Source organism: Arachis ipaensis, chromosome B09 (assembly GCF_000816755.2).
Source record: "Arachis ipaensis cultivar K30076 chromosome B09, Araip1.1, whole genome shotgun sequence".
Lineage (NCBI taxonomy): Eukaryota > Viridiplantae > Streptophyta > Magnoliopsida > Fabales > Fabaceae > Arachis > Arachis ipaensis.
Genome location: NC_029793.2, coordinates 94,480,041 through 94,495,749, shown reverse-complemented (window position 1 = coordinate 94,495,749; position 15,709 = coordinate 94,480,041). Strand labels below are relative to the sequence as shown.

At 40.1% G+C, this 15,709-nt stretch overlaps 1 protein-coding gene across 1 annotated transcript; it reads right to left on the bottom strand.

The window, feature by feature from the left end:
* On the bottom strand, nucleotides 6,102–7,733 carry LOC107615692. Its single transcript, XM_016317735.1, has 2 exons — nucleotides 7,524–7,733; nucleotides 6,102–6,860 (listed from the first exon to the last, which is right to left on the bottom strand). Exons 1-2 carry the CDS (start codon nucleotides 7,731–7,733, stop codon nucleotides 6,102–6,104), a joined length of 969 nt encoding a protein of 322 aa, XP_016173221.1.

Here is a 15,709-nt window from a genome sequence, read left to right as displayed (position 1 = left end):
GACTACTCTATAAAACCACTCTTTGCTTAAAGATGGTTTTGTGGGTTTTGATTGGCCGTTCACATGGCCCAGCATAGTTCATTATTTTTGAGTGCCCTCACCAAGTAAAGGAGGTTTTCTCTTGGTCTCTTGGATCAACAACTATTTGGTTATATCCTGAATAACTATCGAGAAAACAGTAATATGCATTTCCTGCAAGTCTTTCCAGCATCTGATCCATGAAAGGAAGGGGGAAATGATCTTTTCGTATAGCTTCATTGAGTTTTCTGTAGTCTATGCACATCCGCCATCCTGTGACGGTCCTTGTAGGGATTAGTTCGTTCTTCTCATTGGGGACCACAGTGATTCCTCCCTTTTTTGGGACAACTTGTACAGGGCTGACCCATGGGCTGTCTGAGATCAGATAGATCACTCCTCCTTGCCACAACTTCATGACTTCTTTCTGTACCACTTCCTTCATGACTGGGTTCAGCCTCCTTTGGGGTTGAATGGATGGTTTGACATCATCTTCCAACAGTATCTTATGCATACATATGGCCAAACTGATTCCCTTCAAGTCAGCAAAGGTCCATCCTATGGCATCTTTGTGCCTTTGCAATACTTGGAGTAGCTCTTCCTCTTGTTCTTGGCTGAGGGATGAATTTATGATCACTGGATAACTTTCATTCTCTCCTAGATATGCATACTTGAGAGTGGGTTGTAGTGCCTTTAGTTCAAGTTTGGGTGCTTCTTTCTTTCCATTCTTCTCCTCTATTGTGCACTGAGCTTGAACCTCAGCTGTTGCAGCTTCTTCGCTTGATGCTGATTCCTCCTCTTCTGCTAACCCCTCAAGTTCTTCCTCTTCAAAAATCTCTTGTACTACATCTTCCAGTGAGTCCAACCTCATACATTCTCCCAATGGTTCCTATGGGTAGTTCATGGCCTTGAACACATTGATCATCATTGTTTCATTGTGTAGTCTAAGGGTAAGTTCGCCCTTTTGGACATCAATGACAGCACCGGCAGTAGCTAGGAATGGTCTACCCAAGATGATAGAAGCCTTAGCTCCTTCCTTCATATCTAACAGTACGAAGTCTGCTGGAAAGATAAAGTCTCCTACCTTCACTAGCAAGTCTTCCACTATGCCGTGAGGAAACTTGAATGATCGGTCTGCCAGTTGTAAGGCCATTTTTGTTGGTTTGGCCTCCTCAATCTTCATTTTTCTCATCATAGCTACAGACATCATATTTATGCTGGCTCCTAAATCACATAGAGCCTTCTCCAGTGTTATTTCTCCTATAATACACGGAATCTGAAAGCTCCCAGGATCCTTCAATTTCTGGGGCAGTTTATGCTGAATGATGGCACTGCATTCCTCGGTTAGTATCACAGTATCGTTGTTCTTCCAGCTTCTCTTCTTGGTCATCAACTCCTTCAAGAACTTGGCATAGAGCAGCATTTGCTCTATTGCTTCAGCAAAGGGTATGTTAATCTGCAGTTTCTTGAAGATTTCTAAAAATCTGGAGAACTGGCTGTCATCCCCCTTATTCCTCAATTGTTGAGGATATGGGACTTTCGGCATATATGGCTTCAGCTCTTCTTCCTTTTGATGTGAGTTAGAGGTGGGGACTTGAACTTCATCTTGTTCCTCCTTTCTTTTAATTGAATCTTTCTCTTGTGGTTGCTTGGAAGTCTCTTTCAATTCCTTCCCACTTCTGAGGGTGATAGCTTGACATTCCTCCCTTGGCCTTGACTCAATGTTGCTGCAAAGGTTATGGCCAGGAGCTTGCTGAAATAGGTAGCCAATTTGTGTCTCAAGTTTCTTGATGGCAGCATCTTGATTTTGCATGTTGGATCGCACTTCCTCTCGGAACACCTTACTATCTTGGATCTCTTTGCATATGCTTTCAAGCAGAGTTTCAATCCTTGAGAGTCTATCTTCAGATGTTGGTGAGTCGAGATTGGAAGGATGAGAAGGGCCATTTTGACTTTGGTATGGATGCTGAGAGGTGTTGTTAGGTGGGTGTTGATAAGACCTCTGTGTGGAGTGTTGGTGAGCTGCATTGTTATTGGGGTTGTGGCGTCTCTGATCCTGGCTTTGATCTTATTGGTTTCCCCACCCAAAATTTGGGTAGTTCCTCCAACCAGGATTATATGGTTTAGAGTATGGATCATGGTGCTGCCTAGGTGAATTTCCAATGTAGTTGGCTTGTTCCTGATCACCCCCTGCTTCTTCATTCACTCCTTCTTGAGCTGCTGCTGAGGTGGTGATTGCTGCCACTTGATTCCTCTCCATCTTTTTGGTAAGATCAGCCAACTGCTTGGTAATAAGCTTGTTTTGAGCTAGCAGTGCATCCACATTGTTCAGCTCCATCACTCCTCTAGTGTTACCTCTTTCAGAAGCATAGAAGTAGTCATTCTCTGCTACAGTCTCAATAACATCTATGGCTTCTTCAATGGTCTTCTTCTTGTTCAGAGATCCCCCGGATGAGTGGTCTACTACCTTCTTTGATTCATACGAAAGGCCTTCATAGAAAATGTGCAACTGCACCCATTCATTGAACATATCTGGCGGGCATCTTCTTGTCAGGTCCTTAAACCTCTCCCATGCTTCATATAAAGTCTCACCATCTTGCTGCCTGAAGGTTTGTACCTCAGCTCTCAACCTGTTGATTCGTTGAGGAGGATAGAATCTTGCCAAGAATTTGTTCACCACGTCTTTCCAGGTTGCTAAACTTTCCTTTGGAAAGGATTCCAGCCATTTAGATGCTTTGTCCTTGAGTGAGAAGGGAAACAGAAGTAGTCTATAGGTGTCAGGGTGAACACCATTAGACTTCACAGTATCGCATATCCTCAAGAAGGTGGTTAGATGCTGATTGGGGTCTTCTTAGACACTTCTTCCGAATGAACAATTGTTCTGAACAAGGGTGATGAGCTGTGGCTTTAGTTCAAAGTTGTTGGCATGTATGGTTGGCCTTTGGATGCTACTTCCACAGTTTCCTAGATTTGGGTTGATGTAAGAACCCAGAACTCTTCTCTCTTGTCCAGCCTGATGCACTGGACCTTCTCTGCCACGGTTGTGAGCTTCTTCTCCATGATGGTTCTCCATGTTCTCATCCATGTTTGGTTCAAAGTACTCATCCTCTTCCTTTGCACCAACTACTCGTTTTCCTCTTGCTTCCCTCCTTAATCTAAGGAAGGTCCTCTCAGGTTCAGAATTAAAGGAAGTTGAAGCCCCGCTTCTTCTCCCTGTCATACAACCAACAAGGCACAAGCAAGGAAATAGATGCAGAAAGGGTTCCTGTTAGAAATACTGTTAGTGTGAGTGATGCAATATATCAAATAGTTAGTGGGTCAGTGAACCAAATATTAAAACAAAATGCAGGTAACACCACTAATGGGTGAAAGGTAAAGGGAACGAAATAACTAAAACTGAAAGTAAATTACTCAGATGAAACTGAATCAAACAAAAGAAAAATGCTCAATCTAGCTATCCACCAATTTAATCATTGTTGATACAAAATCAATCCCCAGCAACGGCGCCATAAACTTGATGCACGGAAACTTGTCTCTTAACAAATCTCCCTCAGCAAGTATACCGAATTGTCGTCAAGTAATAACTCACAAAAGAGTGAGGTCGAATCCCACAGGGATTGATTGGTCAAGCAACTTTAATTGAAGGAATGTTCTAGTTGAGCTAAGCAGAATTTGGTTTGAGAGTTGCAGGAAATTAATGGCGGGAAAGTAAATAGCAGAAAATGTAAATGCTGGAATTAAAGAGCTGAAAATAGATGACGGAAAATAAATTGCAGAATCTTAAATGGGAATGGGGAAGATGATCATAGAAGTAATTGGCAGAAATTAAAGAGAATGGGTAAGATCAGAAATGGAGAGTTCATTGGGCTTAGGAGATGTTGCATCCTCCGGATCAAGTTCATTTTCATCTCTTCCTCAATCAATGCATTCATTGATCTTCTTGGCAATCTTAAGTGATTGAATTCTAATTCCTTGGTAATTCAATCTCTCAAATCTTGATCAATAGCTAATTCCTTGGTCCAATTGTTCATGAGAAGAGATGAAGCATGGTCACTGATTATACCACATGTATTTCCAAATCAAAGTGTTGGTAGGATTATATGTCACTATATCCATCCAAACCCCAATTTGGTCCAACCTGAGAAAGCATTTCTAGCATGATCTCTTCATTCCTCTTCCAAAGTTCTGAAGAGATCCAAGTATGAATAGCTTCTTTTCCAAGATAACTACTCAATTGGATAAAGATTGAAAGCTTTCTAGTAAAATCAAGAGAAAAGAAAGAAGAAGAATAATGAAAACTATTATTGATCCATCAAATTACAACAGAGCTCGCTAACCCAATGAAAGGGGTTTAGTTGTTCATAGCTCTGGGAATGGAAAACAAAGATAGAGAATGCATTCTGAAAAGTTAAACTAGAAGTTACAGAGAAAGTAAAATACAGAGAGTAATTCTAATAGTGCCCAAAAGCTCCTTTCTATTTCAAAGTTCTCCCTATTTATACTATTCTTCTGATCTTCTAGTTGCTTCTTCAAGTCTTGGATATGGGCCTTTGAATCTTGAGTTGAAGCAGTTATCATCTTCAGTGGGCTTAGCTTTACTTGCAGAGAGAGAGTGTGAAGTAGGCATGAACTTTAGCTTAGGACGTTAGTGCGTTAAGTGAAAGTGCGGGTTCGAGAACGTTAGTGACAATCACCTTTTTCACTAACGTTCCTAACCCAAGAATGGTCCATGTTAACTTCAACGTTAGTGGCACCAACATGACCACTAACGTTGCCTCTTGGTCCTTCGCACACGTTATTGGGGTTTACCTTTTTCAATAACGTTGAGAATCCCCCCTTTCTCACGTTAGAGTTCACGTTAGTATAACTAAAGTGGCTCTTAACGTGAGCACACTTTAGCCTCGAGAGCGTTAGTGACACTTACCTTTGTCACTAACGCTCTAAAACATCCCTTTCCTTCGTTAGAGTTCACGTTAATTGCATTAACGTGGCCTCTAACGTGGTATTGGCAGCCATCCCCAACGTTAGTGACAAAGGTGAGTGTCACTAATGTTGGCTCATCATTCTCTCCTTCACGTTAGCTTCCACGTTAACTGAGTTAACGTGGCAACTAACGTGGCTCAAAGTGGCTCAAAGTGGCTTAGTCCAACGTTAGTGACAAAGGTGAGTGTCACTAACGTTGGCCATTCCTTGCTTCCCCACGTTAGAGTCCACGTTAACTGAGTTAACGTGACTCTTAACGTGGCCATTATGAGCTTAGTCCAACGTTAGTGACAAAGGTAAGTGTCACTAACGTTTGCTTTATCTTCTTCTTCCATGTTAGAGTTCACGTTAACTAAATTAACGTGACTCTTAACGTGGACAATTACCACTTTGGAGCGTTACTAGTACTTACTTTTACCACTAACGTTGGAGTTCTACTTCTCTTCCACGTTAGCTTCCACGTTAACATAGTTAACGTGGCAACTAACGTGGGCTATGATGGCTCACGAAGGTGTTAATGGCGATTACTTTTCTCATTAATGTTGCAAGTTAGCCTCCATTCCACGTTAGTGGTCACGTTAGCTAGACTAACGTGGCTACTAACGTGGTTCTTCCTTGCTTCCTTTGTCCTAAAATCAAGCAATAAAGTGCATCAAAGCTCTAATCCAAGTTATGAGACATGCATCATTCAATTTTGTCATTTAATTCATGCATAATTCTCATGAAATCATGTAAAATTTACAATGTTTGCTTGAATCAACATGTAAGTGATTATTTACCCAAAACTTGCCTATTTCCTAAGAAAATGCATGAAACTATCCTAAAACCATAAAGAAAAGGTCAATGAAACTGGCCAAAATGCCCTGGCATCACACTTCCTGCCTTCTCTTCTTAGACTTCACATGTTCCTTACCCTCTTTCTCTTCTCCACTGTCTATCTCTTGCTTTACAAGTGAGATGATGAGTGCTTCAGTGGGTTTTTCTTTCCATTGCAAATCCTCTTCTTCAACCTTCAAACAGCTTTTCTCTTTAACAATCTGTTGTATTTCCTGGAAGACATCTAGAGTGATTTTCTCATCATTTACCATCAGAGTCATTTCTCCTTATTCCACATCAATGATGTCCCTTGCTGTGGCCAGAAAAGGTCTTCCCAATATCATAGAGTCATTCCCCTCTTCTCCTAAGTCCAGGATTACAAAATCTGCTGGAAATATGAATTTCCCTACTCTGACCAAGAGATTTTCAATAACCCCTTTGGGAAATATCAGAGATCTATCCACTAGTTCCAATGACATCTGTGTGGGCTTTACTTCTTCTATAAATAGCCTTCTCATCATAGACAAAGGCATCAAGTTAATACTGGATCCTAGATCACACAGTGCCTTGTCAATGATTATGTTACCAATGGTACAAGGCAAGAAAAAGCTCCCAGGATCTTTGAGTTTTGGTGGGATGCCTTCTTGGATTACTGAACTATATTCTTGTGTCAAGATCACTATCTCTTTTTCATTCCAGCTCCTCTTCTTGTTGATAAGTTCCTTTAAGAACTTTGCATACAAGGGCATTTGTTCTAGAGCTTTAGCAAGTGGAATGTTGATCTCCAGCTTCTTAAAAACTTCTAGAAACTTGGGGAACTGTTGGTCTTTAAGCTCTTTGTTGAACCTTTGAGGATATGGAATGGAAGGAGTGTATGGCTTCTCCTCCTTCTTAGAAGCTTGTGGAGGTTTTTCTATACTTTGCTTGCCCTTCTTTGAAGATTGTGGCTGTTCCTGTTTCTCTTTAAGCCCCTCTTGATTCTTCTTCTTAAGTGTCACTTCTTCCTCTACTTGCTTCTTGCTGCCAATATCATTCTCAGCTGGCCTCTTGTTAATTTATTTATCATTTGCCAAGGTTCTTCCACTCCTTAATTGGATGGCTTTGCATTCTTCTTTAGGATTGGGAATGGTGTCACTTGGTAATGCATTGGTTGGTCTCTCAGCTGCTGTTTGCTTGGATAATTGTCCAATTTGCCTTTCAAAGTTCCTTAGTGAAGCTTCATGGTTCTTGTTGGTTATCTCTTTATGTTTTATCATCTTTTCCATCATTATTTCCAAGTTGGAGATCCTTTGAGATTCTTGGGGTGGTTGTGGTTGATTGTGAGATGTTGAGGATGGATGATAGTTGTTTTGGTTAGTGGATGGGTTGTTGGGTGGATAGTAGTTGGATTGGGGTTAATTGTTTTGTGGTTTTCTGGATTGGTTTTGGTTAGTGTTTTGATGGTTTTGATGGTTTTGATGGTTTGTGTTATTGGAATTGTTTTGGTTTGAGTTTCTTTGCCAAGGCTGCTGGTTTTGATTGTGATTGTCTCCCCACCATAAATTGGAGTGGTTCCTCCAGGATGAGTTGTAGGTATCTCCATAAAATTCATTCTGATTAGCACCTTGATTGTGCATATAATTGACTTGCTCAGGTTGTTACTCTTCATAGATTTCCTCATTTTGCCCCCACCCAACTGGTGGTTAATTTGGAGTGTTCATTATTGTAACTTGAAGACCATCAATCCTCTTGGCCATCATCTCCATTTGCTGCTGGATCTGTTGATGCATCACTTTGTTTTGAGCTAAAATGGTATCCACACCTTCCAGCTCCAATACACCCTTCCTTTGAGCTGGTTGGCTTTGCCTTTGATGACCATAGAAGTATTGGTTGTTTGTCACAGTGTCTATGAGGTTCTGAGCTTCCTCAGTTGTCTTCATGAGTTGTAATGAACCTCCTGCTGAGTAGTCAAGTGCCTCTTGAGCTCTCAGTGTCAATCCTTCATAGAAGTTTTAGAGTTTATCCCATTCATTAAACATCTCTGGTGGACACTTCCTGATTAAAGCTTTGTATCTCTCCCAGGCATCATACAATGACTATCCATCCATCTGAGTGAATGTTTGGACCTCTGTCTTTAGTCTGATGATCCTTTGGGGAGGATAGAACTTGGCTAGGAACTTGTTCACTAGATCCTCCCAGCTGTTGATGCTTTCTCTTGAAAATGCCTCCAACCATTGAGCAGCTTTGTTTCTCAGAGAAAATAGAAATAGCAACAGCTTGTAAATGTCTGGATGCACACCACTCATTTTCACTATGTCACATATCCTTAGAAAGGTGGATAGGTGCTGGTTTGGATCTTCCAAGGAACCTCCTCTATAAGAACAGTTATTCTGTACCAAGGTGATGAGTTGAGGCTTCAATTCAAAGTTGTTTCTATTGACATTTGGAGTAAGTATGCTACTCCCACAGTGCCTTGGATTAGGGAAGGTGTAGGAGGCTAGAACCCTCCTTTGAGGCTAGCCATTGTTATTAGCCACACCCTCAGTGTGATTTAGGGCATTCCCTTCCATCTCTTGGTTCTCTTCCTCTGATTCCTCTTCACCAATGATCCCCTTTCCTTTTCCTTCTCTTCTTAGACTTTGTAGAGTTCTCTCGTCAAGGTTACAAGAGGTGGAGACCCCTCTCCTTGCTTCTGTCATACACACAAAACCAGAAACCACAAACAGTTCACTCTACTGTGAGAGTTATGTTAAAGTTAGCTTAAATAATTCAAACAGTTAGTGTGCTTAGTAAAAAAAATAAAAAGAAAATGCTTAATCTAGATTATCACCCTACTTAATCATTTTCAATCTAAATCAATCCCCGGCAACGGCGCCAAAAACTTGATGAGAGAAAAAAAATGATTCCACACAAACTCACCGACAAGTGTACCGGGTCGCATCAAGTAGTAATAACTCACAAGAGTGAGGTCGATCCCACAGGGATTGATGGATTGAGAAATTTTAGTTAGGTGATGAATTTAGTTAAGCGAATTTCTGATGATTTGAGTGAAACTTGATTAACAGAAGCTAAATTACAAGTAAATAAAAGGGAGAGGGTAAATTGGCTGAATCTTAAAGTGCAAAAGAAGTAAATTTTAGAAACTTAAAGAACAAGAAAGTAAAAGAGCTGAAACTTAAATTGCAAGAAAAGTAAATGACTGAAACTTAAAGTGTAAGAAACTTAAATTGCTGAATCTAAATTGCTGGAAAATGTAAATTGTTTGAAGAATAAAAGGGATTTGGGTACTGGGATTCAGAATTGAACTAGAAAATGTAAACTAAAGTAAATCAGAGAGCTATGAGATGAAGAGATTTAGCTCAGTAGCCAAACAGAAATGGAAAATTGTTTGAAGAAATAAACAGCAATAAAACTTAGCTCAATTATGAAATTCTAAAAGAGAAATTGAAGATCGAAGAAGAGCAATGAGATCAGAAATTAGATCTAGATCCCAATTTCTCCCTTGACCAAACAAAAAAGAAATCACAGAAGAAATGAAAATGAAAACAGAAAAGGAAGTTCAGATCCAACTTTCCAATTCTTAGAACTATCAAAAGAAAAGTAGAAAATGATTCTCAAGTGAACAATTTCAATGGAATTCTTCAATCTCAATTCAAAAAAACCCAAAACAGAAAATAGAAGTTGTAGAAGAAAGAACAAACAGAAAAAAACTAGATCTAATCCCAATTCCCAAATTCAAACTGAAAACTAAAATGAGAAAACTAAAAAATGAGCTAAAAGTCTTCTTCTCTCAAATCAAATTGAATCCTATTTATACACTTTCTGTTTTGGTCTTCCAAACTTGGAGTGGGCCTTTTGATCTATGAAGAAATGGATCCAAGATGGAAATTGATTGAAATTGGGTTGGAGGCATGCTCCAGTGGAGCGTTCCGTTGGGTTGGTGAACTTGGCATTCACTTGCCCTGTGTGCCTTGTCACGTGTTGGGCAGCTCCAGTGTAGCGCTCCGTGACTAAAAATGAATGCTCTATTCATTCTTCTAGGCGTGCCAATTTGGGGCGCGCTTGTCTTCCTATAGTGTTCAATAAGTGAACGCTGCGCTCTAACCTTGAGCGCTACACTTGATGCTGAGCCTTCCTCCCCATGAGAAGCACAAAAATGTTGCCAAAAGGGAACGCTACGCTCAAATTTTTGAGCGCTACCCTTCCTTGATTTGATGCGCACCCAGCTCCCTTGGTGATCCTTTTTCAAGCGCGATAAAGTTCACAAAAGTGAACGTGGTGTACAAACTTTTGAGCGCTACTCCTTTGATGAGAGCTGCGCTTTGCTTCCAAACAGCAAAACTCCCAAAAATGTTTACTTTAGTGAATGTGGCATTCACTCATTTGAACGCTCGTCCTTAGTGTGAGCCTTGGTTTGGTTCAGCACTTCTTTCTTCATGGGTGTTCACTCTTTGAACACTACGTTCATTCATTGAACGCTACGTTCATTCATTGAATGCTGCCCTTTGTTTCTGATGCCAGGACATTTTGGCCAGTTTCATTGACCTTTTCTTTACTGTTTTTAGGGTAGTTTCATGCATTTTCTTAGAAAATAAGCTCTTTTTGGGTAGATATTCACTTACATCTTGATTCAAGCATACATTGTGCACTTTACATGATTTCATGAGGATTTTACATGAATTTAATGACAAATTGGATGTTGCATTTCCCATGACTTGGATTAGAACTTTGATGCACTTTATTGCTTGATTTCAGCACAAAAGAAGCAAGGAAGAACCACGTTAGCAGCCATGTTAATCTAACTAACGTGACCTCTAACATGGAATGGGAGCTAACTTGCAAAGTTAATGAGAAAAGTAATCGCCAATAACGCCCTCGAAGCCATCATAGCCCACGTTACGTTCTCGAAGGATTGGCAAGCTTACGTTAAGAGCCACGTTAACTAAGTTAACATGGACTCTAACGTAGGGAAGGGGGAGGTTTATCAATGTTATTGGCAAAGGTAAGTCTCAATAACGTGTGCGAAGGACTAAGAGGCAATGTTAGTGGTAACGTTTGTGCCACTAACGTTGAGGTTAACGTGGCTCAGACTTGGGTGAGCAACGTTAATGAAAAAGGTGATTGTCACTAACGTTCTCGAACCCACACTTTCACTTAACGTTAACACCATTAACGTCCTGAGCTAAAAGTCCCTGCCTACTTCACACTTTCTCTCTGCAAGCAAAGCTAAGCCCAATGATGAAGATAACTGCTTCAAACTCAGGATCCAAAAGCCCATACCCAAGACTTGAAGAGCCAACTAGAAGATCAGAAGAGTAGTATATATAGGAGTAACTTTGAATTAATTAGAGAGTTGGAAACTATAGGGAGCCTTTGGCCTAGAATTACTCTCTGTATTTTACTTTCTCTGCACTTCTAGTTTACTTTCAGCATGTATTCTCCATTTTTGTTTTCATTTTCTAGAGCTATGAACAACTAAACGCCTTTCATTAGGTTAGGGAGCTCTGTTGTAATTTGATGGATCAATTTTAGTTTTCATTCTCCTTCTTCTATCTTTTCTCTTGATTTTACTAGAAAGCTTTCGATCTTCATCCAATTGGGTAGTTATCTTGGAAAAGAAGCTATTCATACTTGGATCTCTTCTGAACCTTGAAAGAGGAATGAAGGGATCATGCTAGAAATGCTTTCTCATGCTGGACCAAATTGGGTGTGGATGGATATGTGACTATAATCCTTCCAACACTTGATTTGGGAAATGCATGTGCTATAATCAGTGACCATACTTCATTTCTTCTCATGAGCAATTGACCAAGGAATTGGCTATTGATCAAGATTTGAGAGATTGAAATACAAGGAATTGTAATTCGATCACTTAAGAATGCCAAGGAGATCATTGAATCCATTGATTGAGGAAGAGATGAAAATAAACTTGATTCGGAGAATGCAACATCTCCTGAGCCCAATGAACCCCCCATTTCTGATCTTACCCATTCTCTTTAATTTCTAACATTTACTTTTATGAGCAATTACCCCATTCCCATTTAAGATTCTGCAATTTACTTTCCGCCATTTACATTCAGCTCTTTATTTCCAGTATTTACTGTTTCTGCCATTTACTTTTCCGTCATTTAATTTTCTGCAATTCTCAACTCAAATTCTGATTCGTTCAACTAGAACATTCCTCTAATTAAAGTTGCTTGATCAATCAATCTCTGTGGGATTCGACCTCACTCTATTGTGAGTTTTTACTTGACGACGAATTCGGTACACTTGCCGAAGGAAATTTGTTGCAAGACAAGTTTTCCGCGTATCAAGTTTATGGCGCCGTTGCCAGGGATTGATTTTGAATCAACAATGATTAAATTGGAGGATAACTAGATTGAGCATTTTTAGTTTGTTTGATTTAATTTTTTGTTTGAGTAATTTACTTTCAGTTTTAGTTAATTTCTTCTCGTCCCCCAACTTTTCGTCTTTTTTAGTTATTTACAATTCAGTTCACTGACCCACTAACTGTTTGATATATTGCATCACTCACACTAATAGTAATTCTAACAGAAATACTTCCTACATCTATTTTCCTTGCTTGTGCTTTGTTGGTTGTATGACAGGGAGAAGAAGCGGGGCTTCAACTTCCTTTGATTCAGAACCTGAGAGGACCTTCCTTAGATTAAGGAGGGAAGCAAGAGAAAAACGAGTAGTGGGTGCCGAGGAAGAGGAGGAATACTTTGAACCAAACATGGAAGAAAACATAGAAAACCATCATGAAGAAGAGGCTCACAACCATGGCAGAGAAGGTCGAGCAAATCATGCTGGGGAGGAGAGAAGAGTTTTAGGCTCTAACATCAATCCAAACCCAGGAAACTGTGGAAGTAGCATTCAAAAGCCGACCATCCATGCCAATAATTTTGAACTAAAACCGCAGCTCATCACCCTTGTTCAGAACAACTGTTCGTTCGGAGGAGGAGTCCAAGAAGACCCCAATCAACATCTAACCACCTTCCTGAGGATATGTGACACGGTGAAGTCTAATGGTGTTCATCTTGACGCCTATAGACTGCTCTTATTTCCATTCTCACTCAAGGATAAGGCAGCCAAGTGGCTGGAGTCTTTTCCGAAGGAGAGTTTGACAACTTGGGAAGATATGGTGAACAAATTTTTAGCCAGATTCTATCCTCCCCAAAGAATCAACAGGCTGAGAGCTAAGGTCCAAACTTTCAGGGAACAAGATAGTGAGACTCTATATGAAGCGTGGGAGAGGTTTAAGGACCTAACAAGGAGGTGTCCACCAGATATGTTCAATGAATGGGTGCAGCTACACATTTTCTATGAAGGCCTTTCTTATGAATCAAAGAAAGCAGTAAACCACTTGAGCAAATTCTCAAACCTACAGATGGATTCCCAAGTGACACAGAGAAAAATTCGAAAGGAGAAACAAAGAAAGTAAGATGGGAAGATTGCAAGATGGTCACTATAAGTGATAAGGAGACTGAGGACAAGCCAAACAAAGCTAATTTTGAGGATCCATGATGAACAACTCGCCTTCACTGTTTTCAAACACTCACAAGAAGCAGATCAAGAGAACAAAGAACCAAGGAAGGATCACAGTGAGATACTGAAGGAAGAGATGGGTAATAAAGAACAACAAGCTCATCCGAAAACTCCCTTGGTTGATGGACAAGGAAATAAGCAGCTGTCACAGCTCAAGGAAAAGCTGGAGGAACCTAAACCACCAGAGGCATGTGAAGACAACATCAAAATTCCTTTAGAAGAAGAGGCCACAAAGAGTAAGACAACATCACAAGGAACAAAGAAGAAGGTACCAAGGAGGTGGAGGAACAAAAAGATCCCTACAGAGGACTTTTCTCCAAGGGATAAAGTGATCTCAGCTTACTTCCCAGATATCCCCCCTGATCTCCCCACTGTGCCATCTCAGCTACCTAAGGTCTTCGCTATCAACAAAGTTCTCTCCTTGGAACATGTAGAGATCATTGATACCACTACTAGATAGAAGACTTGAAGCACTATCGACCTCCCTGATGAAGGTGAAACGTCAAGCTAGTGACTCTAAAGAAGCGCTTCATGGGAGGCAACCCACGTTTTATATGCTTTTAGAAAATAGTTAATAAGTCAATTTTTATTTCCAACCCAAACTTGACTAACGCTTGGTGAAATCCTTGTTATGCAGTATATAGTGAAGAACAAGTTTGGTGTTCAAAGCATGCCAAGAAAGCATGAATGCAACTCAGAGCATGCTAGTCTTGGAGCTTTGAACAAAGACTTTTTCATCACAATGCTCCAAACTAAGTTTGGTGTCACCCAAGGTGCCACGAATATACATATAAGGATGCACAGTTAGTTAGTTAGTTAGTATTCATGAATAAACAATCTAATTCTTTTTCTTTATTATTCTAGCCATAAAGTTTAAAATTTTTTTTATGATATTGATTTTTTTTATTTTATTTTTATAGGGAAAAGGAAAGGAGCATTGAAGAGGATTGATTGGACAATTAAATGAAGAAGGTTCGGCCACTTCATGAAGAGGGATTACACACTTGTTCTCAAAAGGGAACGCATTGGAAAATGTTGCCATGCAACATAGAAAAGAATGGGACCCTTGAAGACTGAGCAATTTCCATCATAAAGTGATGATCCTTGTCCTTTCTCCATGCACAACCCCAACTGTCCATCAAACAACCACTCCATCAATCCACACCCTACATTCATTCACAACCTCCCTATATAAGTGACCCTTGCTCCGTACCCCACCTTCACACTCCATGCCCACTCTTCACACCTCTCTCTTTCGGAACCAAGCACTTCCTATCCCATTGAAAACATTCCCACTCACTCCCTTCATTACACTCAACCCTAAATAGCCAAAAGTCTCCACACCCTTACCACCTTCACACATTAACTCTCATTCATGGAATCTTCGAGCTCTAAAAGAAAGAAAGGAAATGAACCTATGGAGCAACACCCGTTTGATGAAAAGAGATTTAGAAGCTTGCACCATGCATTGCAATACGGGTGGATGGTGGATAAGGAGATCATTTATGAGCTGGGGTTTCAAGTTAGGAAAACTGAGTGTCCCAAAATCACAAAGGAGGTAGAAAAGAGAAGATGGGAGCTCCTCACTGATCCGGTCATTAAGGTGAATGCAAATCTTGTAAGAGACTTTTATGCAAATACGGTCCGATATGATAAGGCAGATGAGTCATATACAAGCTTTGTGAGAGGAAAGACTGTGGATTTCGGTCCCATGAGTGTCATGAGGGCATTAAAGCTACGGTCCATACCGTTTGAAGAAGAGAGTCATGAATCAGTGAGGAAGGTACTTAAGGATTGGAAGCAAGCAAGATTGGCACGGGTGCGAGGAAATGCAAGAGGACACAAAGAGGACAAGCAAGGAAGAGAGCATGGGCATCCACATGAGTAAAAGGTGGTGGAGTTCCTTCTTTGGTCCATCTTTTTCTATGCTTTAAATAAGGAAGATCTTGTATGAAATAGAACATGCTTCCATGTTAGTTTGAACCTTTTTCAATTCTATTTTTTTAAAACTTTTTGTTGATTAGGGCTGTGTTTGCTAGTCTAAATGTCATTACTGCATCATTTCCTTACTTATTTGTATGCTTGTCCTTTTGAATCAAATGAAAAGAGAATGAGTGTTTTATAAAAGACCAGAGTGGAGTTCATACCATGGAGTAAGTTCCTGAGTTTGTGGTGTGGTCATAAGTTAGCTAAGTTGGTTCAACCACAAGGTGGGAAGACAACTATCTGTCATGAATACTATGCTTTGAACATACCCATGAGACTAGCTAAATAATAAGATCCTAATAAGAAAAAGGGAAAGAACAATCAAAGTTGAAGAATAAAAGAAAAATAGCAATAAAAGAGGCTAGGCACCAAGGGTTTGAGT

Bases quoted from the DNA above. Each gene is read 5' to 3' on its own strand.
- LOC107615692 (XM_016317735.1), bottom strand. From the start codon at position 7,733: ATGAAGACAACTGAGGAAGCTCAGAACCTCATAGACACTGTGACAAAC. The intron at 6,861-7,523 runs GTTACAATAATG...TAAATTAACAAG, and splicing joins AGAGGATTGATGGTCTTCAA to AGGCCAGCTGAGAATGATAT.